The 22,573-nt window shown below is 39.1% G+C and overlaps 1 protein-coding gene across 4 annotated transcripts; it reads left to right on the forward strand.

Moving 5' to 3' along the window:
- Positions 1-1,207: 1,207 nt before the first annotated feature.
- TBC1D7 (TBC1 domain family member 7) lies at positions 1,208-22,310 on the forward strand. 4 transcript variants are annotated; one of them, XM_065052401.1, is made up of 10 exons: positions 1,232-1,301; positions 2,164-2,235; positions 2,981-3,155; positions 3,595-3,715; positions 5,064-5,144; positions 8,516-8,703; positions 11,024-11,161; positions 12,823-12,968; positions 21,083-21,212; positions 22,043-22,310. In XM_065052401.1, the coding sequence occupies exons 4-10, from the start codon at positions 3,604-3,606 to the stop codon at positions 22,127-22,129; spliced, it is 882 nt and encodes a 293-aa protein (XP_064908473.1). In that variant the 5' UTR covers positions 1,232-1,301; positions 2,164-2,235; positions 2,981-3,155; positions 3,595-3,603; the 3' UTR covers positions 22,130-22,310. The 4 variants fall into 4 exon arrangements, with proteins under 4 accessions (XP_005512601.1, XP_021157008.1, XP_064908473.1 ...); XM_021301331.2 differs by having other exon boundaries at positions 1,233-1,301; positions 3,592-3,715; XM_005512544.4 differs by lacking the exon at positions 2,164-2,235 and having other exon boundaries at positions 1,208-1,301; positions 3,592-3,715.
- The last annotated feature ends 263 nt before the right edge of the window (positions 22,311-22,573 follow it).

Consider the following 22,573-nt stretch of genomic DNA (forward strand, 5'->3'; position numbering starts at 1 on the left):
GTTCTGTGCATTTGAAAATAGGCCACTTAACCTACACAGTTGTCTTGGAGGGCGCTTTGAAATCCTGCTGGTGCTAACTCAGGTGTTTGATGGTCTTGTTCAAGCTTCTGCCCCTGGAAAGAGACCATGAGCTGAAAACTCAGCTATTAAAAGCAGCTGCCTAGTCCTTGCAAACCTGCAGTTACTGGCTGGCAAGATCTCAAAGATCTGAACCCCCCCCACACCATCTAAAAAAACTAACCAAACAAATAAAATGACACATTTGATGTCCCATGATTTTGGCAGCATGGGTTGATTTTTGAGTGTCAGCTTCCAACAGTGAGATCTAGGTCCTCAGATTATTCCTTTTGAGGGGTGGGAGTTTTGGCATCAAGTATTTTGCTCGCATGTGTCAGAATAAATCTTGGTTTTGGAAAATGCATTTAGCTTCCTAGAGATTATTATAAGTAAAATATCCCGAAGTGTCACAGTGGGTGAGCCAAAATGCCAAGCATACCAATTGTAGTAAATAATACAGTACAGGCAATATCATTCTTTGCTATTTTTCAGGGCCTTGGCATTAAAGGAGTTATTCCTTTATTGACAAGCATTATCAGTGGGTCTTGCACAGAACTGTACTTTTTGGATCACTGCTCCATATAATTCCATACTGGGCACAGCTGGTTCTGCTATAACACCCAGACTTCTGGTGTCACCTTGAGACAGGGGTATGAGAGATGCTGTCATTTTCCTCTGGCAGGCCTCAGTACAGAATCATAGAATGTCCTGAGTTGGAAGGGACCCACAAGGATCATGGAGTCCAACTCCTGTCCCTGCACAGGACAACCCCACAGGTCACACCATGTGTCTGAGGACATTGTCCAGTCTCTTCTTGAACAATGTCAGGCTTGGGGCCATGACACCTCCCTGGGGAGCCTGTTCCAGTGCTCCATCACCCTCTGGGGGAAGAACCTTTTCCTCATGTCCAACCTGAACCTCCCCTGGCACATCTTCCTGCCATTCCCTCGGGTTCTGTCACTGGTCGCTAAAGAGACCAGCGCCTGCCCCTCCTCCTCCCCTTGTGAGGAAGCTGTAGCCCCATGAGGTCTCCCCTCAGTCTCCTCCAGGCTGAACAAACCCAGTGACTTTAGCCGCTCCCAAAACTGTCTCATGAAACGCGGAGGAAAAACGAGCGACAGCCCGCTCAGAGATGAGGGACAGCCCTCCCCAACACTCCGCCTCCACAGCCGCCGGGGCGGGACGCAGCCTGCGCATGCGCCCCAGCCGCTCTCATGTCCTCGCCATGGCCGGGCCAGCCTGCTGTAGGTGCTGGGGGGCGGTGGTGGGGTGGTGTCTGTCACCGGCTCCGCTCGCATCCCTTTCCCAAGCCCCTGCCCATTCCCAGGGCCCCGCGGTTGCCTTCGCTCACGGGATGGCGGTGGCGCGGCCTCCTGGCTCTCCGCTACCCGCCACCCCGTCTCGCCACCCTGACCACCCCCCCGCGGGGGCTCCGGCGGAACCCTCAGCCCCGCAGGGTGTGTGTGGGGCTCTGTCTGCCCCGCCTTGCCCACAGGAGCGGGATTCCCCTGTGTGTGTGTGGGGAGAAGGGCAGTCGCCAGCTGGCGGTGTGATTCCCGGGGGGGGGAGCGATCCGGTGCCCGGGTGTATCCGGGTGTGGCCGCTGTGGTGGCCGAGGGGGTGGGGGAGTTAGGCCAGGGCGGTGCTGCGCGGCCCGCGGAGGCCGGGCCCAGAGCTGAGCTTAGTCTGTGCGCGGGAAGGGCCTGCTGTGAATTGGCGGAAGCGTATTGGCATCGTGTCTGCCTCTCTACTATTGTACATATCATTGCTGATATTAAAATCACCTGGTATGAGATTTAATAATATGATGAAAAGTGCCGTTAAGACCAAAAATGCATTAATTTTTCAAAGCAAGATGAGTTAATTGTACTTTTCCATACAGAATGCTTGAAGTGAGCTGGCTGGGGATTTATTTTACCCCTTCCTTTTTCCAGTGTATTGACACTATGTGTGAATATTAGAGCAGTGGTTGCCTAACGTGAAAATATATATCTCCTAAATTTGGAGGGAGAGAAGAAACAGTATTCCTTCTTTTTTCCACTGAGAAAATATACTGCTGGTATAGTGATAGTTTAAAATTATTAATATAGCATTCATTTCTTACAGATCGTACTGTTATTTTTCAAATGGTATTTATTGTTTCTCTTCTGTGACTCTACTATCAGCTTTCCACAAGTGGTACGGGCTGTTTTCTATGTAGCATGTATTCATATTTATAAAATTTCAAGTATTTTAAATGTAGTTAAGTGCCTATAGCATCAAAAATCTGCTTTTAGATGTGGCTGCAACGTGAGTAGTAAACCCTAAAATGCACAATACGTGAACATCACAGTCATTTTCATAAGGATATTGCACACCTGGAATGTCTTGCAAGTAATACAAATGTTTTTTCTGTGTTTTTGAGATAGTTTTTGACCTATCTCAGAAAGCATTAATTCAGTCCTTTGCTGGTTTACATTTTTCTGTCTGGTCTTGGCCCTGCTCCTACAAAGCACTATAAATTGACTTAATTTGAAAGGCAAATAAGCCTAGTGGATATACAAATTTAAATTGTGCATTTTTTGCAAAATGGCCTTTGTTTATAGCTGCAAATGCTTTGCTCCTTTGATTCAGCAAGGAACAGAAGAATTTAACTAGAAAAGCTTTTAAATGCATCATTCACCTGGTGTTTCTCACTCAAATTACTTTTCTCCAAATTTTGCTGCTTTCGCTGGGCATGAAAGTTAAGATTATATTTAGTCCTTTGAGTTGCAAACCAGAAGTTTCTCATATTTGCAGACCTGCAGAGTAGACAGAATTGATATTTAGAAGGGTGAACTGAATTGAAATGTCAGTTACATTTGTTCTGAAACATAGAGTACTCACTGCAATTTACCATTGTTTCCAGTACAGGGATGAGGTACTAATTTATTTTTTTTTTTAGTACTGGACTAAAAAGCTCAAGACTGTGGCTGTTATAGAACCTGATAAAAATGTGAACTTTTAATTCAAATCTACAACTTAAGAACAAGCCTACATATCTAGCCGTATTCTTTCCTGTAACCTCTGTGCTACTGAGGCCAACATTGGCTTGTCCTTGCTTCTGGTTGCCTTGACTGGTGAGTATGAAACCTGGTGAATTTACTTATCTGTGTAACAGTTGTAGGGTTTCTGTACCCAAAATTTTGTCAGACTCTTAACTGTATTTTTTTGTGTTGGTTTTGAAAAGACGTAAAAGACTAAGTGTCTCTCCAGCATTTTTGGGAAACTTTTTTAAAAATAGTATAATTTATTTCAGGATTAACTTTTTTTTTTTTTTTAATCCCTGTGTTTCATTTGGAACTTGGATAACTTTAGACCTAGTTTAGACTCAGTTATTTTTATGATGGTCTGTGTTAGCATATGATAAAATCTTGGAAGATTTTAATATTCTGTAGGGTTTATTAATACTATAGAGACATATGCAATTGACTTTTATTGGTGTGCAAAAGTACTTGACCTTAACACAGTAGAATGCATTCTTGTAAGACTTAAGGAGGATTACTGTTTCTCCAGAAGGAATCAGTCATGGCTGACGACTCTCAGAGAAACTTCCGCTCAGTGTATTATGAAAAAGTGGGGTTTCGTGGAGTTGAAGAAAAGAAGTCACTGGAAATTCTGTTAAAAGATGACCGATTGGGCAAGTTGATTTCACTGTTTCTTCCATTACTTTGGTCATTTGAGGCTGGGAAGGGAATAATAGAAGATGTTTAGCTGCTGTGCTTAGTATTCATTTAAGCTATGCATCTTTTACCACTAATCTCTGAGTTATTACTAGCAGTCCTTTGAGTTTCAAAGATCTGAAAGACTGAAAACTATTAAAAGATTTGTCTGCTTGCTTCTTTTTTTTTTTCTTCTATCATTCTTTGTACCCAAGAACCTTAAAGTTTTTTAATGAAAGCTGTTACAATCTGAAAATATATAATCTCATGCTGTTAATTCCGTCTAACCTCAAAACAATTTTGTTAATGCTGTTGGTCCCTGAGGAGTGCCACATGTCTAACAGAACAGAAAGAGGAATCTTGTCCCTTTAACAAAGCCCTTAATTGTTTTGACATAGCAGCACGATTTACAAAATGTGTATAGAAATGATACAGTTTATTCCTGGTGAATTCTAGTGTAGTTTAATTTTAAATCAAGCCAATGTATATGTTTTTCAAAGTTGTTGCAGTTTACAGGGCATGTTCTATTCTCAGTTGAAGTATTGGAAGTGTTGGTTGAGAATATATGGTGAAAGTGGGGATTTTGATTTGTGGCAAAGGATTTGTCTTAGGTAGATCAGAGACTCAAACCTATTGCCAAGGGTTTTGATTGCGGGGTGACAATAAGACTGTGGCAGATGTATTGCTAACCCGCTCTCCCCCCTTGACCCCCTTCAGACCCTCCCTCTCCCCACTTCCCACTAAGGACAGGTGATCTAGAAGGAAAGAAGGACAGAGAGAAGAGAGTTGGAAAAATTAACAATGTTTTACTAATGCTACTAATAAGAGTAGGGAAAATAATACAAAATATACAAAACCAATCTTGAAAGTCTCAGCAACTGCAGAGCCGGCACCCAAAGTCCTGGATTGGACTCTCCAGCCAACCGGAGCTGGATTCAGTCTCTCACTAGGCCTCAGTTTGCAGGGACAACTCACAAGGTCCTCGCCTAGTGTTGGCCATAAGCAAAAGGGATGAGATCCTCGTGATCTCCCACCTTTATATGACGTATTCACGTGAATGGGATGTTATACTCCATTGTTCAGTTCCTTGGTCACCTGCTTCTCGTTGCCCCTCTTGCGAGATGTCCATCCATCCTTATGAATAACCTCGCTGTGTTTACCAAAACGTGTATCTGGTTCTCCAGGAAAATGCAGCTAATATGAAGGTTTTAGCTGACAGGCAAAATTCACTAAAAGAGAAACTTATTTTTTAACAAAACGAGGACACCTATTTATAATTATATTTAAATTTACCTTAATTTTTTTTTTTCTCTTATTTCCCTGCAGATATTGAGAAGCTTTGCACATTTAGTCAAAGGTTTCCTCTCCCATCCATGTATCGTATACTGGTGTGGAAAGTGCTTTTAGGTATGAAATATAACTTCTGTGATGCTCTGTAGAAATTGGTATGTAGGAAGGTGGATATCTTCTGGTGTTTGGTGTGTGGGTGTGGTTTTGTTGTTGTTTAGAGAGTTAATGACATGGATTATTCTGTGCTGCCTTGCCTACTGGTACGTATTTAGCCTATTTTTGTATCCACCTAGGATGCACAATGGCAATTATAAAACAATATTCCATGCACAGTTTTTGAGAATTTTTGCTGAAGTGTACCTGGAAGAATGCATTTCTATATTTAACTTTGTAACGCTATGCAAGTATATTTATAAAATGGATTCGAAAGGTGGATTCTAGTAAGTCACTGATACCTGAAAATATGCTTAGTTTTGTTCTTAAAATAACAGGCAATTAACTTGAAGTAAAGCTGTGCTTAAACTCAAAAAGCTAGGCAAGGTATGGAATGGATGTCTATTCTAAAGAGAAACTTTGTGTTCTCTAAAATCTTGTTTTCTTCTGGTTTTACTTCTGGCTTTACATTGTATTTGCCATTGAAGAAGCTGTGGGGCCAGAAACAAATTACGGTATTCCCAGAAACTGTAAAAACCCCCTCATAAATAGATTCAGTTTTCCTTGAAGTGCATTAATCAGATGACTAATTCAAATGTCCTAATGACTTTGCAGTAACTGGTCAAGTGTGTTGGGTGTGCTGGATGTGAGGTCATGTCAGTCAGAGACAGGAGGGGCTGTGGAAGGTCCAGGAGTTCTGACCCTTAAGAGGTATCTGGAGCTTCTGTTAGAGGTGCAGCCTAGAAACGCTGCCAGATTGAGTGTCAGAATATGTGATATAGATCCTGTATATATCTCTTATATGCAGGTTTTGGCATGTGATTCAGAGTCAGGAAGATTTGACTCCAGCCGCAGAATGAGTATTTTACAAAACAGGCTTTCTCTGGTTTAGGATGTTTATTTATGCTAGGTGGTGCCATGATCTTGAACACCGTTCAAGTAACTGTCTTCTGTTTCCCTTCTTGGTCTCCGCTGTGTGGAGTTTGAAATAATGTATTGGAAAGTTTTCACTGAGTTCTAAACAATCCGTGTTGGTTTTTTTTTTCCTTCTTTTTTTTCCCCCCTCCAATTTTCTACAATTTAAAGATTGTGTCTTCGTATTCCTGATTATTTGGATTTGTAAGCCTTTTTTGGGGAGAGGTAGTAAATGAAGAGTGTGCAAGATCTAGTTCTAAAACTTGAAGTTCTTGGCACTGATCATTGAACAAACAGAATAATACTACTTGATAAAAGCCTCTGCTGTTCGAGTACTAATTTTAGCATTAAAAAGATCTTTGTACCCTGGACCCTAGTGAAGTAGTCAGCATCTTTTAAAATATTAGTAGTAGGAAATGTAGTGTAGGAGGTTTAGGCAAGTGACTCAGTACAAGACTTTTCAGCTAAAATTATAATAGCAAAATACAGTCTCTTGGCAAACTTGTAGCTCACTGCAGAGCCAGTGGTCTGTCTTTGTTTTAGATATGACAATTTGTGAATCATATGATAACAGAAAACACCTTCTGAGTTAACTGCATGGAAAACTATATTTATTTTTTTAATGGATTTTGTATTTTAAAGCTAGAGTGATGTATTTCAAATATGCATACTATTTTTCTGTATACTCCTTGAGTAAACAGAGGTACAAGGAGTTTTGTTATGCTGCATCTCAGCGTTAGAAAAGCTGGTATTCAGAAGGGCAGTGCAAAATATCTCTCCCTAAATGACTGGACTAGCAGCCCAGTCCATTTCTGGTGAGAGGTGTTACATCTTTTCTAAATAATGTTAATAGTTTAACAAAAGGGATTCCGTCTTGTTAGCAAAGTTGTCTCAGACACATACCAAGGCTCGATGCTGTTCCAGGTTACACGGTGTGTCAGTGATGTCTCTATTAACTTCCTGTTCAAGTATGATGGTTTCTAGACGTCCCTGTGTTGTTTAAGCTTCTTTTCTGTCTGCCTAAGGTAGTTTTCTGTATTTGAGGAAAGCAGTTGGCAGTATGTACATACAAAGACATGATGCTGACTCTGTTTTTTGCATAATTTGAAAGATGTCTTGCTCTGTCACACCTTTTGAAATGCAGACAGGTTTGCAGTTGGAAAATAAAAGATAATTTTCTGTCTGTGTGCTTGTTACTAAAACTGAGCCATTTCATGATTTAACACTTGGCAGGAATATTTTTTTTCTTTAAATGAGAGAGAAAAGCAGCAGGTAGCCTGTTTGAGATCTGATTTTTGAAGAATACTTTGTTCTTATGGGTTTCTACAATAAGAAAAATTCTGCTCTGCTAGTGATATGGAAGTGGCTTTTTTTTGCTTTGGTTTATATAAGATCTTATTTCTGTTGAATCCTGTTTTGTTGTTAACATCAGTGCACAGCAAGATTGCATCTAGAGTGAGGGAATGATTGAGTAAAATGTTGAGCGTCTCTTATGGAGATTGTAAACAGTTTAATTTTCTCTGCCTATCTACTTAGGTACTTTTTTTTTTCTTTTTAATTTTTCATCCTAGGAAGCTAGAAAAAATACTTGCGTTGTGCTGAGAAAGTAAAAAACATTGCCTTGCAAAGTGTATGGGTGGTATTCTTAAGTTTTAATTTGTAACTGATTCAGCCTCTGTGATTGATTTTGTTTCTAAATGTGTTTTAGAGAAGATTAATCTGTGATACAGTGAGTAAAAATTTTCTAGCAGGTATCTAAAAGTTCATTAAATAATACTGGAATGTATGGTATCTTTGCTTTAATTAATTGCATGTATATACTCTCTGGTCATCTCAGAGCAAGTATAGAATTTCAGAATGTGAACAGCTAATGTGTATAAAAATCATTCTGCATCCACTTTGTTTTCAAAATAAATGGAAGCTGGGCGCAAATATGCAACTAGTACTGTATTAATAGGTAGCTATAAACAAGTAAGATTCACAATTTAAAAATAAGGAAGGTTTGTTGGAAAGGGAGAATAAAACAGTTAAATTATTCTTCATCTATCCCAACAGTGACATTTCTTATTGGCACACTGGTGTGGTATACAATAGAGTCAGCTTTCATTTGCTGAAAACCTTATAGAAGAGCTTGAGAAACAGTAGTCTTAAGGGTAGATTTTGCCCATGATCAGCTAACATATTACATTTGTTTTTACACATATAATGCTAAAGTGATTTGTTGGTCCATTGACTTCCAATTTTGTAGAATTTTCTGTGTTACTTGAGCATGTTTATAAACTAACTGGAGTGCCAGGTCCTACACTTCTGAAGACTGAAGTTGTAGTAGAAACTGAATTTAGGCAGATCTATTGGAAAGGAAATTTGAATGCTTTGTTTTTTCTCTTTACAGTTGCTTATTTTTTTTTCTTTATTTTTAGGAATTATTCCTCCCCACCATGAATCTCATGCTTTGGTGATGAAGTACCGGAAGGAGCAGTACTGGGATATACATCATGCTCTTCGTGTAATTCGTTTTATTAATGATTCTACCCCACAGGTAGATGTTTTCCTCCGCATACATCAACTGGAATCAGGAAAATTGCCTCGAAACTTGGCTTTTCCATTGGTCAGTTGTCATTTTAAGTCTTTTAAATGCAGTATTTTGTTCAACTTCAAACTATAGGTCTGTGAGGAACTGAACTGCAAGTAGCCCCACAAATGCATGTAGGTAGACAAAGCGAGATGAATGGAAAACGGAGAAGTACTAGTATAAAATAAGGTATTGTAGTCGAAGTGCTTTTCTCTTTTTCTTCCCCTGAGTACTTACGTAATATTTTATGCCATAAAATCTCTTCTGTGTATTTTGCTTGCTAGGCTTCAAGCCGTTTGTACTCTGGTACATTGCAGTTTTCTTTATAGCACTGAAATGAAAATGACGTAATCAGAGCTCGTAGATTCTTAAATGTCTTGGAACAGGGATAATTTAGAGCCAGTACAAGCAGTGATTTATTGCAAATTATGTCATTTATTTACAGTATTTGCTTTTAAATCTAGACTTTAATGTACTGACCTCCTTTTTCTGTTTGTCTGAACTGATTCAGGCTTTTGTCAGGTAGTGCGTCTACCCTGTAGTTTACAATGTACTTATGTACAGGTAAACGAGTCTATGTTTTGATGATAAGTCTATAGTGTGATGATAAAAACAATGTGTGGATCTTACATGTAAGCCTCTGTGAAAGAGGAGGTGATGAAAGTAGCCATGGGACTTTCTGAAGTGGATTTTATCTAGTATTTAATGTTAATTTATCCTTGTTTGCTCTGGCCCAACTTATTTTGTTATTGTTTCTTCTGTAATAACAAAATTTGACATTAGAACTTTAAAAAAAAGTTAAAAAATAAATCAAGGTTAAAATTAATAAGGAAAATCTAGTACTACTTTGGATTGGATGATTATGTACAGCATTCTTTTGTTGGAGGAGGGGGAGAGTGTTTTTGTGCCCTCACCTTTGCCTAGGAATGTGGCCATCCTACGCTGCACATTTCCTATAGAGAAATTTCCTTGATCTTGGCATGTGATGCAGTGGGCTGAAAATTCATCCCTTTTAAAGTGGTATTGCTTTCCGAGCAAGTGTTTTGTCAGTGCATCCCAGAGCACTAGCTGCTCTCAGTACTGTGATGGGGTTTCATAGAGGTGGTATTTAGCAGATGGACAGTATATTAGTCCTGTAACTTACATTTGTTTTGCTGCAGAAAGCATTTATTGTCCTTACACCAGCCTGTTTTCAGTTCAGTAACTGTCCCCTGAAACTTGTAAGGGGTTACTGCTTGACAGTAATGCAGATTTTTTTTCTTTTTTTTTATTGTGGAGGTGGAGGGAGTATAAATTTGATGTTGAATTGGTCTCAACATTTTAAAATGTTTGAGTCACAAATGACAGAAGTCTGCTAAGTATGTTGTATTCATCTGAAAGCAGAGTTTGAGCAGGGATCTGCATGTATTGCCGCAGTCCATGTAGTAGAGGCATAGCCTGGTAGTATGTAGACTGTCCACACGTTTTGCATGAGTTGTAATCTGTGCAGAAGCCTGTGATACTATAGTGTACTACTGCTGATGGTTACAGTAGACCACACTGTGGATACATACCTGGCTTGTTTCCCTGCCTCCTAATGTAGCCAGTACTGCCTGTGTAAGGAAGACTGTAAGAAACAGGGCAAATGTAAAGGCTTTTCTTGTGCATCCTCCCAGTTTAGATGCTTCCTGAGCTAGCTGTTGGCATGAGGTTGAGCTGGTTTAGAGTTTGCCTCCATCTACCCTATGTGCAGTCATACCTTTCACTGTGATTCAGGCATGCTCATACTTCTGTTAGGAAAGTATATCCTCAGGAGAAGAGATGATGGCATGCCCATCACATGTTTCTGGTGTGTAGTAAGATACTCACCACCTGAAAAAAATATTTATTTGGAAGATGTTTATCTCAAACGAGATGATTTTCTGTATGTTGAAGGTAGGCATACAGCTCATGACCACATTATTTTTTTTTCGGTAATTGTAACATCCTTGATGAAGATGTGTGAGGGGCCTGTTTGGCCTTTATCAAGGAACAGGATGACAATTTCTGCTCCTATGCAGTATAAAAATGTGGGGCATAGAAGTAGGATTATCACTGCCTCGTTAGGATGTAATATCTCATTTGAGAACATTTGACAACTTTGAACCATATATATGTTTCAGCTCTAAAAGCAAGACAAGTCGTATTTGTTCTGATTTAATAGGTATCTGTCACCATAATGCAGCTGGTGCCCGATGTTCTGTTTATGATGTCAGAACAGCTCTTTGTGTACACTGATTCCAGTTTGTTTTCCCACATAGCAGGGAAAAGGAATATAAGATGTAAATTAAATCAGGTAGTCAAATACTACTTCCCTTTTTTTGGCTTTGTTTTCTAGGAACCTGAAGATGAAGTGTTTCTTGCTATTGCTAAAGCAATGGAAGAAATGGTGGAGGACCCTATAGAATGCTATTGGCTTGTCAGTTGCTTTGTGAATCAGCTGAACAGCAAGCACAAAGATTCATTACAACAACTGGTAAGGAAAAATCCCTTCTTTGTTGTTGTTGTGAGGAGAGCCAGTCATGGAAAGCACTAATATATGGAGACAATTGGAGCATCGGAGGTGACACCCTTGGATTCTGTTCCATCAACTATTTTGAGGAAAAAGGGAGGAGTGCTTTTTGTCTTGTGAGTGTGCTGTCCTGTAGGACACTTTATCTAACATAACTTTAGAAATTGTTTTTGTTTGCTACATGGGAGTTTTAAATTACATCTTATTTTCTTTTTAGGTTAGCTAAAGCTTGCAATGTATCTATTTGAATTATATTTCTCACAAGTTGGTCACTTAAGTATTTTCTTTATTTTAAACAATTAGAAATGTCACAAAGTTAAGAACATCTTGATGTATGCCTCCTATCCTTTAGGCTGCATCTCTGGCATCCATATGCTGCTCATTGAATGACAGACAAAGCACAATTGTTTTGCTTTATACATGGAACAGGGTACTGCATCTTCAGAAAAACAGTGTGTTGCAAATTAAGTTACAGTAAAAAGTAGAATAGAGTTCTTTTGGCACTGATCATTTAAATGGTCTCATAGAATATTAATTTCTGTCTTACTAGTTTATAAAATTAAAACTTGATTGTGAAGAAAATGCATACTTAAAAAAATTACGAAAGCTTTTGTAATCCTTCGAAGTCTTAACAGATAAGAAACTTTTAGTTAAAAATAAAAGTATCAGAAGACCCAAGCACTAGCAATCACTGAATGAAAATTAGTTGCAGACAATTATGCGTGTCCTTTGTTTTTTATTCTTTTGGAACTAAGTAGTACTTTTAAGCACACCTGCTGTTGCTGGGGGTGATACATCCAACTATGCCGATTTATATAATTCCTTTCAAAGGACAGGAGCTCTTCTAAAGAAAGTATGTGCTCTCACTACACAGAGTGCCATGCATCTCCCTCAGAGATTTTTGTTTCAGTATGAACATTGTACCAAGGCTCTGGATGTTAGAATATGGACAAAGGAAGCTGGTGTCATTAGCTGTTTGCCTAATTATGACAAAAAGCATAAAAGTACTCCTGAATTTATGAACATGTGTATGGTGTTACATTCGAATTTAAATAAAAGGAGAATTACCCACATTTTTATGTGGATAATTGTGCACACATTTATACTTCTAAATATTTTTGATTTTTAAACAAGAAATCAATGTCCAGCTTTTTATATGTTGAACAAGAATTGATTTTCTGGGTTTTGCTGCATTGTGTGTAGATTTTGGTTGGTTTTTTTTTTTTTTGACGTATGGTAGGGCGATTAGGTTTGAGGTGAATGAAACTCAATTTTACTCCTGGAGGTAACAGTAATTAGTGCACATTTAATCTCTGCATTGCTTTAAGCTCTTAAACACCTCCTTGCATTAGGGAATACTTCATATTTTGGAAGTTCTGCTAGTGGTCAGCAGTTTAAGGAACTGGAGATTATTTGTTTACTTAGTACTTAAGTAGGTAATTGCAAAAATCAGCAACACTTTTATTTTGGAACATGGTGTTTTTAATTAAATCAATGCAATTTCGTTATTTTAACATGTTACTTTATGCCGATCAAATTTGAGACATTTCTTGTCTTCCAGTGTGCATTAACTATGGAGGGTACTATGATGTGAGTGATCTAAAATTTTCCAATTCCTTTCTCAGCCAAAAATGCTGGAGCAGTATTTGAACATCGAAGATAACAGGCTCCTGATGCATCTGAAAGCATGTGCTGCAATGAGCAAACTCCCTTATGATCTTTGGTTTAAAAAGTGCTTTGCAGGCTGTTTACCCGAGTCCAGTTTACAGAGGCAAGTTCTTTTATTTAATTTTAGCCTTATGTCATCATTAGGAGGCAGAGAACTTCTGTTTATCTGTAAGATGCTAGAGTTAACTTCATTGTTGACTTGGAAATGATAAAATTGGATTAGATTCTACTTGTTACTGTTGCAAGGTAATCTCTGTGATTATTTCTCACATTGCAATTAAAAAAGAATGGAGTTAAATATAGCGGCTGATTGTGTTAGACACTTAATGCCTCTTAGGATTTAAAACTCTAAATCCCCACTTAGTGATAGATAGCTGAATGGTAGTCAGTTTTCAGGCTTTTTAACCAAAATCCTTACTTAGGGATTGTATTATCACTAGGTGAAAAACATTTTGGGAATGCGTACTGGTTTTGGCTGGAATAGAGTTCATTTTCTTCATAGTAGCTAGTGTGGGGCTATGTTTTGGATTTGTGCTGGAGACAGTGTTGATAACACAGGGATGTTTTAGTTACCATGGAACAGGGCTTACACAGAGCCAAGGCCTTTTCCTCTCCTCACCCCAGCCCACCAGTGAGGAGGCTGGAGGTGCACAAGAGGTTGGGGTGGGACACAGCTGGGACAGCTGACCCCAACTGACCAAAGGGATATTCCAGACCATATGACGTCATGCTCAGCAATTAAACAGAGGTGGAGGTTGTGGGGGGGGGCCCTTCTCAGGAACTCACTTGAGGAAAGTTGGTTGGTGGTGAGCAATTGTTTTTATTTGCATCATTTCCCTCTCTTTGGTTTTATTTTCCTCGCTCTTTGTTATTTCTTTCATCTTTTCCTTATTTCTTTTAATTATTAAACTGTTTTTATCTCAGCCCATGAGTTTCTTTCTCGCTTTTATCCTTCCAATTCTTTCTCTATCCTTTGGGGTGTGGGGATTGAGTGAGTGGCTGTGTGATGCTCAGTTTTTGACTGGGGTTAAACCATGACAGAATGTTTGTTTTTAAAAGTAGTAGGGCAGTTTGAATGTTACAAAGTTGATGAAATAGTGCATGATATCAGGATTCTACAGCTAGAAATAGCTTTTCCAGCTTTTAAAAGGGGAAAATTCTTGTACGTGGTGCTTCACTGGAGGGTTTTTGAAATGAAGCTTGTGTGATTTCTCTGGTTCTGCTGCCTGAGAACTCTTGGAAAGCAGAAAGTTCAAACTAGATGTAGAGAAGCATATAATTTTTGCTTTAACAAGTTGCTCATAGCTGGGCAGGATGTGGCCCAAAGAAAACAATGTTTTTGTTTTCAGCTGTCTGATAACTTTGAGAACAGGGTTCAAGGAAGGTTTTACTCCACCATCTCCAGGACTTCAGTGGCTAGTATAACAACCTAGTGTGGAAACAAAGAGCTTTGTAAAATGCTTTTAAGAAAATGCTTTATGATCGTAAGGTTGGTCATAGTCTGATTAATGATGCAGCCTTGCATGTTTATCTGGGACTTCATCTTTCATGAAGGAAAGTGGGAAATGACTGCTTTCAAAAATGTTCGATTTGCCCTTAAGAAAAAATGAGGGTTTTGAGGAACAAGCTATAAGATTAGAAACCATGCTCTCTAGTCCTGTTGTACCACCATGGTACCTCTGAGGTTCTGTATGTTTTACTGTCGACGAGGAATACACCTGAGAGAAAAAAAATTTTCAACCAAAACTAAACAATTTGGTAGTAGACCTTTTAGGTGTTACGCTTCATGCAGCATGGTAATTATTACATCGCAAGTTTTCTAATCAAGAGCTTATGAGACTCCAAAATAGTCATTTCTGTGTAGTGGTTGTGCATGATGTGGTGGTTAAAAGCTTTTAATAATTTTATGGCTACAGAAATTATGTAGGCATGTAGAAAATGTTTGTTACATCCTTAATAACAATTGAACACGTATGGTTTGCCTGCCTCTCTGTGTCACATTTGCATTTTTAAGTTACTTTCAGCCGATAATGATTGACCTTATTTCATTGTGCTTTTTTTCCATAAAACTTGATGTCTTAAAACTGGTGTCAGTAGAAGTGGCTGCTCTACCTGGGACTTGCCAGTCTCCTCTTTGCATGTCTTCTGGGAGATATTTTTATTTAGAGCTTATGTGATTTAGTTTTGCTATGAGGCCCTACAGCGGAGAACTAGAGCTGAAAGAGGAATTTGCATCAGACCAGTTTTACTATTGGAAGATTCAGGCAGGGTTTTTTAAATTTCTGTTGAAAAATTGATCATTTTATGGAACTGTGTCATCTTGATAGAGTAAAAGAAAAAAATGTAGATGAAGAATTTTTATTTAATATTTAAGCTTGTCAGAATTTTAGTTTCGAACTTTTACAGTTTTGGATCAGTTCATTTATATAAAATATTTTGTCCAGTTACTATACTGTTTAGCATTATACTGTTTTACCTTACTGGAATACAATATTTTGATGGCCTGATTTTTTTTAAATTTTTTTCTCCATGGAGAAGGTCAAAACACTGACTTTTTGTATCACTCTGGAGTAAAAACAAATTTCATGTGTTGGTACTTCTGGTGGCACAGCAATCCCTTTTCCCAACAGTTCTTGTGGGAACATGATAAAAGTGCACTTTTTCTTGCCAGTTTAGGTTTCTGAATTATTCAGTTGTAATCATAATGGCCTCATTTGCTAAGGAAATAGCATACTTCATGGGTAGCATGTGACAGATGAACTTAATTAATGCTTGGAGATTCAGTTTGGATTAGAATCTAGAATCACTGCTTATCTGAAATGTATCCAGATGGCAGTGTTGGAACTTGTGAGAGATGAAAACAGGTCTTCTCCAATTCTCCTGTGAGTTCTACTTACTTTTTTTTTTCGCAAGTGAGAGATGATCTGAGCTCAGTCTTTTATGTTTTAATTTAACTTATGATTTAGCATGGTATTTCTTAGAGATCTTAGGTATTTCTATAAATTGTAGTCTTCTTTGCTAGGCAGCTAAATCTAAATTTCGTGGTTTTCTTTTTTTCTCTAAGGTGTACAAGATTTGTAAATGGTCTTCAGAAATTTTATCCAGTAATGGTGACATGAGGTTACATACCAGCTTTAGTCCTGACATGCATTGTCATTCAGTATAAATACTGTTTCATAGCACACTTCTCCTACTTATACCATAGGTAGGATTTATGCATCAGTTTATTCATTTTCCAAGTCCATTTGAATTATAGGGAGGTTTCATGTAGAAGCTTTTCCTTTGAGCTTATGGAGTGTCTTTGCTTGCCCTAATACACTCGACATACTATGCGACAAACTTCTTAACAAACTTCTTAAGGTGCCACGTTGATAAAGGAGAGGAGCAGACTGGCCATTTCGAAGGTGCTGTGTCCTCAGGGCTCTGTATCCCACCTGGACAGGATGAGAGGAAATGACCTCAGGTTGTACCAGGGAAGGTTCAGATTGGTTATTAGGAAAAAGTTTCTTCACACAAAGGGTTGTCAGGCATTGGAACAGGCTGCCCAGGGAAGTGGTGGAGTCACCATCCCTGGAGCTGTTTAAAAGACTTATAGATGAGGCTCTTAGGGACATGGTTTAGTGCTAGAGTTAGGTTATGGTTGGACTCAATGATCCTAAGGGTCCCTTCCAACCAAAATAATTCTCTTGATTCTGTGAATATACATGGAGTACTTCCTGGAACACAAACCAGCCTGTAGTATAGGCTTGAGTTGGGCAGAAAGGCTTACTTTTCTCCAAAACGGGGAGAACTGGATCACACCTTTGTTTTTATGCTCACCATTGCCCTATTTGCTCAAATTCTCCAACAGCATATCTGGTTATCTGTTCAGTAAACCCCATGCATGGGAAACTTTCAGATGGTGCTGTGTGGGCCCGCAGCCAGCCAGCCCTGCTGCTAAAAGTCTGTGTCCCCTTTGTGGCTTCAGCTCTACAGGCCAAATGGCTCTTTGGCTGCCAGTTTATTCCAGCTCTGTCACCCCAGATGATCCAGCTACAAGAGAAGTAGTGCAGCTTTGCAGATATGATTGTGAATAAGCCAGCCATTTTTTATGGCCTGATGCTGCCAATCATGTATCATGCCCCTGGCTAACATTTTATTGCATTCTGCACTGAAGAACTGGGATTAGCATGGCTGTAATAGCCGATGGGGTGGTGTTAGGTTATTAGCCCCTGGTAGCTTGTTTGTGGTGAAGTAGTTGGTAGTTCTGAAATCTTATGGTTGCCTTTCACAGTGACACTACCTCATGTATTAATATATGGCTTCTGTAGTTTTACATCTGTCATCTCCATGTCCTGCATAAATTACATCTAGTGATAATAAGTCATTTGTTAGTAGCCACAACAGAAATATGAAAAAGACCTTAAGTTTACTGTGGAGTGGGAAAGCATAATAATGTGCATATGGGCTACTATTATACTATAGATAAAGTCTGTTTGCCTTTGTCTAAATAATTGAGCTGCTTCCAAACTCTGGAGACTGACTGGCACAAGATCATGTCATAACATCAGGATGAGATAGTTGGCAAGCCTCGTTGTGTCCCTCTGTGTGCAGTTACCATTGAAAGGACATCCGGAAGTGTGTCAGGCAGAGAAGCCAACGTTGGTTCTCTTTAAACATCTCTGGCCTGGATGACTGGAGAACCACACCCAGGGAATAAGGTTGGGTGCGCTTACCCTGCAGCCTAGGGGGAAGAATTGAGATTAATGACAGTATTTCAGAAGAAGAGGGAGCAGCAGTGCTGTGATGGTTCCTCAACCACTACTGCATTGTAGTGGTTGAGGAACCTCAGGAACTGCCTTGAGGACACCATATGCCTGCACACATGTGCACACACAGAGTAAGTCGTATCATGTCTACAGGAAAAGCTCAGTGAAAAGTGAATGGCTTCATTTGCAGAGTCCTTGTTACGCTCTCTACCTGCCCAGCTTCCTGTTTATTTTTCCTTTTGGTTGTTGCTACTATTTCACTGTTCAAGAAACACCTACAAGAGTGCTCCTGTGGTTAATTGAATACTTTTATATTTCACAGAGGATGATAATCACAAAAACTATAATGAATTTAGTGTATACTTTCAGCATTCCTGAGTAGGGCTATAGGGCACAGTTACCTGACATTTCTGTTATTTTCCCATCTCTATGAATATCAAAAAACAGGTAAAAAGTTGCAGTCTCTGACAGTATTCTCTTAAATGTTTGCTGTTATTAAAAAAGTCAAAGTAGAACACTGTCTTATCAATAGACATACAATGTACAAAGGTGTCTATATTAAAATAGAATCATCAAAGGAAGTGTTTCCTTGAAACTGCTGTGGGTTTCTTCCATTCTAAGTAGACACTTTTCTGACACAGTTTGTGTTGCTATTCCTGGCTCTCGTGGCATAGACAAGGTGCTGACTGAGGGTCAGTTTATCAGTGTGTCACACAGTCATTCCCCTGTTGCTGTGGCTGGTGGAGTTGGATTGAGAGTAACAATAGCTGGAAATGTTAAGGGGGATAATACTGCAGCAGACACAGCTGGTTAGTGCCGACATCTCATCCACTTTGCTGTGCACCCCCTTCCAAAATTTGTTAGACACTGCTGATTTAGATACTGCATCTGTTTTGCCGTTGTTAAAAAACATTTGTTCTGGAATCAGACTAAATAATGCAGGAAAACATTGGAGTGTTTTCTGAGCATGAAATGTAACCCAGTGTAATGTAATTATGGAGACAGAAGTCGGGAGACTTGAAGGCAAACCTATGAAAGATGGCTGGGTGTTTTATGTTTCATTAGTTTGTATTTGAATTAACATGAGCTTTAATATGAACTTTAAAAGTCTATTCCTGTTTCTGAGGTGGGCCACTCTCTTTTATTCATAATTACAGTTCTGATGCCCATGGAACACACTGGGAGTGGTTCTTGGGTTCTAAACAGATGGGTTAGTGAAGGAAAATGTATTAGAAGTAAACAGGCATGACCTGGACAGTGTGGAACAGGGATATGGTCTCAGTTTTCTCATAGCCTTGTTTAAATCTTCTAGACCTGACTTCAGCATCAATGTGATATTTACCGTGATCACTTGTCCAGGGATGCTTGATCCACAAAAGCAGCATGAAAATTTTCATCTTGGATTGTTTATTGTTCCTGTCCATATGGGAATTATATTCATTTTTAATCATAGCAAGACAGGGAATTAAAATGAAATTGCAAAGGGCAAAGAAATTGGCAGTGCCTTTTTTTCCAATCTGTCCATGTGGGTTTTTTGTTGGATTCCATGTATTTAAGAGTAGTCCTGAGGATATCACATATTCCACATACTGTTTTCCTCATTTCTCCTTTATAAGTTAAATTCTAGTCTGATTTTTTTTGATGAATGGAGAGGTTCTGAAAATAGTGTCAAAAGAGTTATGTGAATAGATGGGTAAGAAACTGATGAAGAATTTATTTGAGTCACAGTGTGAAAAATAAGCGCTGTGTAGGGGCACATTGGGAGTTACAGAAGTTTTTCACAAAGAATCACAGAAACGTTAAGGTTGGCAGGGACCTCTAGAGATCATCTCATCCCACCAACCTCCCTACTGAAGCAGGGCCACTTAGAGCTGGTTGCCTAGGACCATGTCCAGTTGGCTTTTGCATTTCTCCAAGGATGGAGGCTCCACCACCTCTCTGGGCAACCTGTGCCAGTGCTTGGTCACTCTCACTGTGAAAACATGTGTCCTGATGTTCAGAGGGAACCTTCTGTGTTCCAGTTTGTGCCCATTTCTTCTGGTCCTGCCTCTAGGCACCACTGTAAACAGCCAGGCTCTGTCTCCTTTGCACTCTCCCTTCAGGTATTTATAGACATTGGCAGATCACCCTGAACCTTCTCTTCTCCAGGCTGCACAGTCCCAGCTCTCTCAAACATTCCTTGTAGGAGAGATGCTTCAGTCCCTTAGTCATCTTCATGGCTCTTTGTTAGACTATCACTGCTTAGCTCCTTCTTGTTGAAAGGTATGAAACCCGCTCTTTGCTCAGCTGTTAGAGTTCATGTTATGTCTGTATTGTGTTCTCCTGGTACTCCAGGCTGAAGGACAAGTCCTTCTGAGAAGGTCATATATAAATTGAATTGTCTTTGGAAGAAGAGCACCCAGAGATCCAAGTTTGTAGATGGGCTGTGGAAGATGTTTTCCAGTTGGTGGTGTTGTATTCGGAGATGATGGGGGATAGTAGGTGATCATTGTCCCCATGTTTTTGTTTGGAGGAGAAACACTTATTATATAAAAAGTGCCCAGAAGGAACAAGAACAGCAATCCTCAGAAAGTCTTTCTGACACAGCTCTTAAAATTCAAGAGCTAAAAATAATGCAAACCCATAAAAGCTGCCATCTGACAGATGGTTTCACACTGGTTTTGGATAATCCTTCATCCCGACTGTTGAGTTGGGCCTGAGATAGAGCTGCTGGCTGAAGGATGATTTTCTGTTGTTCCAGGCTGGTTTAGTAGTACAGATCTCCTAATATTCATTGAAGTTCTGTTGCTGAAGTACTTGCTGCTTGTGGAGAACTGTCCTTCAGGTTTTATTAAAACTGCAAGGTCCAGATACACTTTCATACGAGTGGTAGGGGTGCTTAGGTAAGTCTGAGAGTGGGATGGATTGAAAGGCTTAATAGTTGTTCCTTGTATCTAATTTAAACATCATGGATTATATCCTGTGGATGAATTGTATTTGTATCTCATACAGCAATGATCTGGACTATTTAGCTTCTTGAGATGTAGTAGTTCAGTATTACATCCTTTGGAATTTTCATCTACTTAACTGTTTGAAGAGTGTTGGAAAGTGTCTTTGTTAAGTGTGCTAATAAAATTTGGTTCCTTTTTTGTACTAGCAAAAATTCTTACTTTTACCATACACTGTAGAATAGTTGTCACAGTTCAGGCTATTGAAACAAGATTTGATTTCTGTATTTGAGCTTGTAAACAGTTCCATTTCTAAGTCAGAGCATATCATATCAATACATTACTGCTTGCCATCACTCTGCTCTGTGTATATTTAGGAGTAGATAAAATGTCTTGTTTACCCTGGCCTGAACAATTCAATACATTGCTGTTATTCATATAAGTAATTGGGAAAAAAGGGAATCGTACAAAGGCCATTCTAGCAGATAAATAAGCAGATAAGCACTACAACAATACTTAGGTTTTTTTTTTGTTTGTTTTAGAGTTTGGGACAAAGTTATTAGTGGGTCCTGCAAGATTCTCGTTTTTGTTGCTGTGGAGATATTATTAACCTTTAAAATGAAGATAATAGCACTGAATACTGCGGAAAAGATTGCACAGTTTTTGGAAAATGTAAGTACTCTCTTGTGCTTTGCATTACTTTTTGTGGTGTATAAGCGTGTTACAGCCTATAAAGTCATTTGCCTGTTGCAAACATACCATAAGATATTATTACATTACTTACTGAGAATAGTCTAGTAGTACCAAGGTGAAGAGAGAATGCAGAGGGATGAGAATAAAATTTTTTTTGCTGTCAGGAGGTAAGGCTTCTGTAGAAGGAAATTATTTTTTGGCTTTGGGGGAATGTGTCAGCTATGTTTGTACAGATTTGACAATATTCCTTGTGATACTAAAGTGTGTTTGTGTGAAAGTGCAGATGAGGTTAGGTTAGTTTTTCTGGAAGCTCCTTACAGGGTTGGTTTCTGGTACCTTTTTTGCTCCTTACCTGAGTGTGAAGCTGTAAACTTAAGGTATGTTTTTTAGTTGATGCACGGATGGGATCATAAACCTGACCCTGAACTTTCCTTCTGTGAATAGTAATGAGTAATCAGGGTTGTAGGATCCCGGAGTAATGTAGGTTAGTTAGATTGCATACTTTTGTAAGAGTGAATGGCCAGTGTAAGTTCTGCCTGATGTCTGATTAAGGGTGTGTGAAGTGTGAGATGCCTGTGTGGGCCTCTTACCATTTTGTAAATAAAAACTTTTTGTCTAAAACCTGGATGCAGTATGGCACGTGTAGGATGGAGGCATGGTGGGATGGTAGGGCAGGGGGATGCAATTCTTGATTAGTTGTCTTTTATGTAAAGAGATAAAATCTGAACTGGAAATGTAGAATCTTTATTTTAAACAAAACAGTCCAAATGAAGTACTCTGACAAGGCATCTTGACCTGATCTTTTGTAGATTCCTCAAGATAACACTGACGCTATTGTCAGCAAAGCTGTTGATTTGTGGCGCACACACTGTGGGACTCCAGCACACTCAGTCTGAGAACGTTCTTCGCTTATGACAGCTTGGGAAAAAACAGATGTTTGAAAAGACATTTTGCCAATCTTCCCCCATCCTAGTGTGATGGCCTTCATTTCCTTTTCTATGTAAAGATACTATTAAAGCAGTTAATAGCATAGTGATCAATATGTAAATATTTTTCAATAAATACAGATGGAATGAAGATACCTTGTGGTGTTGTGATCATGTCCTGAGTGTTTCTTGGCCAACCAGCCAGTATTCTGATTGCGCAGTGTACTCTCTGGTTTTGGGTAAGTGAAACTTACCTCTTGAAGGAATGTAAATAGGTTTTCTTGTAATTTAAAAATGGTTTGGTATGCCAGCCTATACTAACTAGTTACTACTCAGATGTGTTTTTAAGATGAGTTTACTAAATGTTGGTCTGTTGGAACTCTTTGTTGAACAAGCATGCCTTTGCTGGAAATG

Source organism: Columba livia, chromosome 2 (assembly GCF_036013475.1).
Source record: "Columba livia isolate bColLiv1 breed racing homer chromosome 2, bColLiv1.pat.W.v2, whole genome shotgun sequence".
NCBI lineage: Eukaryota > Metazoa > Chordata > Aves > Columbiformes > Columbidae > Columba > Columba livia.